Genomic DNA, 2,296 nt, shown 5'->3' with positions numbered 1-2,296 from the left:
CTTCCTTCTCCCGCTCCGCCCACCGAGGAGCAACCGTCACCAGACAGCAGCCACTTCCGCCGGCGCGTGCGCATTGGAAGATCGAGCGCGTGCGTAGCGCCGGTTCGTTCCCGGCTGGGGCTTCTGCGGCTCACGCTCCTCCTCCCGCTCCCCACTCCCCCCCAGCCCGCCGCGGCCCGGTACCAGCGTGTTATCCCCGCAAGGGAGCGGTCGGTGCCTTGTGCTCCCAGGACGGCCGTGGTGCGCTCTCGCGGCGCGTGGCAGTAGCCATGGCGATGGATCAAGTGAACGCGCTGTGCGAGCAGCTGGTGAAAGCGGTGACCGTCATGATGGACCCCAGCTCCACCCAGCGCTATCGGCTGGAAGCCCTCAAGGTAGCTGGGGTCTGGCGCCTGGGCCTGCCGGGAGATTCTTCCCCAGCCCTGTGGTCCCGGCGCCGCCCACGCGGCCCTTGGACCTCCCTCCCCAACCCCGAGGGGCCTTCCTTGCCGCTCTCCGCGCCACTTTCCACTTCCAGCCGCCTCTGCTCGCCGCGCCTACCCCTTTCCCGGGACGCTCCGGTCCCTAGGTGCTTTTGGCGGTCTTATCTCACCACCACTTCCCACTGCCCTCTCCTCCCCCTTTCCCCACTTCTGTTCGCTGTTGACCGCACCACGACCCCCCTCCACAGCTGGCTGCACGCCTTTTATCCCCCCAAGCCCCACACCCCCTCGCCTTCCCGTGGCGCACGTGTCCATCCCGTACCCAGCAGCAGCTACATTCTTTATGGTCTTCCCTGCCCTAAACGTTTCCCCGCTAAGCCCCTCTCCTGACTCCCTAAACGAGCTCCAGCCCCCCTTTGCTTACATTCATACAGCCTCTCCCTAACCTTCTGTGTCTTGGGTATTTCAGGGCTAATTCTCACACACCCTCATCTTAGGTTTTTTAGTGTCTGATATTCTTAGGCAGTTTTGCGCAGAGGTGAACTTCCACCACTTACTTTGCATTTTAACAAGGGCACTTTGATTTCCTGAAAGTAGTTGTCTTGAGTCCCGATGCTCTGCTCCCAAGACTGACTGTTGTGTCGCTACAATATGAGCTACAATATCCCGGCATCAGTGTATGTGGGCTGTGAGAAATGAAATGGCCATTAGGAAAAATGACTTGTGCTGCGCATATTTTAAGTGATGTACAGTGAGCACCACTTGGAGAAAACTTTACAATACATACATGTATGCCACAGGATTTGGAATCAAATAGTTGGGTTATACGTGCTTTTTACTATGAAATATTAAAAATAGATATAAAAGTAGTGAGAATACTTCAGTGGTCTTATGTATATACCCATTGCCTAAATTCAGCTGTTACAGATTTTACCGTATTTCCTTTATCGCTCCCCCCCACCAAAAGTTTTTAAAGCAAATCCTAGAAATTGTTGTTTCACCCTTATATACTTCAGGAGTGTTTCTCTAACAATTTTTTACTCTTTTAGGTCAGATTTTTTTTTCAACATTGGTTTGACATTGCATGGGAAATCTGGAACTGTGAACATGAAAGGAGTGTTTATCTGTTTTTTTACTCATATAATATTGATCTAGATTTTGTGCTTAAAAATGTAGCTCAGGTTGGAGTTTGTTAAGATGAAGTTTTTTTAGTCCCCTCTTTCTTGGCTCCTAAGGGAAATGCTAACTTTTATTCTTTCAGTTTTGTGAGGAGTTTAAAGAAAAGTGCCCTATCTGTGTCCCCTGTGGCTTGAGGTTGGCTGAGAAAACACAAATTGCCATCGTCAGACATTTTGGCCTACAGATCCTGGAACACGTCGTCAAGTAAGGAGCTTTTGGATGTTACCAGTGAAGTCTGTGAGAGAGCAAACCTTTATTTCTTATATAACTCATAGAGATACTCTTTAGGTGAGTAGAAAAGAGCAATCCCCAAGAAGAAAGGATTGATCCCCAAGAGGTCATCACAGCCTTATGGGAGTTCTCATTCAGGACCTAACCTTTCTCTTCTTCAGTGTCTTTATCCATATAAAGTATGTGGTACATACTAAGCATTCTGCAAATACTAGCACGTAGTCATTCAGCCAGCAGTTATTGAGCTCCTGTTGTATGTCAGCAGACCTCGAAGTCTTTAGAATAGGCCTTTTGAGCCACGCTGTTGCTCAGGCCCGCTCCTGTCTCTTTGGAGTGTATTTTCGCTTCTAATAAACTGCACTATCACCACTGTTAAAAAAAAAGTCTTTAGAATAATGCAATGTGTAGGTAAACAAATCTCTGATTAGGCACTGCCTTTAATTTTTTTTTGTTTTTTTGTTTTG

General features: G+C 49.0%; 1 protein-coding gene across 1 annotated transcript in view; it reads left to right on the top strand.

Moving 5' to 3' along the window:
* The first annotated feature begins 43 nt into the window (after positions 1-43).
* XPO5 (exportin 5) overlaps positions 44-2,296 on the top strand; it is a 42,772-nt gene continuing 40,519 nt past the window's right edge. Inside the window, exons 1-2 of the mRNA XM_019738445.2 lie at positions 44-374; positions 1,684-1,805. Coding sequence (XP_019594004.1) covers positions 270-374; positions 1,684-1,805 — 227 coding nt within the window. The 5' untranslated portion in view covers positions 44-269. The remainder of the gene's footprint in view (positions 375-1,683; positions 1,806-2,296) is intronic.

This window comes from Rhinolophus sinicus, linkage group LG05 (genome assembly GCF_036562045.2).
Source record: "Rhinolophus sinicus isolate RSC01 linkage group LG05, ASM3656204v1, whole genome shotgun sequence".
NCBI classification, from domain to species: Eukaryota; Metazoa; Chordata; class Mammalia; order Chiroptera; family Rhinolophidae; genus Rhinolophus; species Rhinolophus sinicus.
Note: the sequence above shows the minus strand (reverse complement) of the source record. Positions and strands in the feature narration are given on the sequence as shown.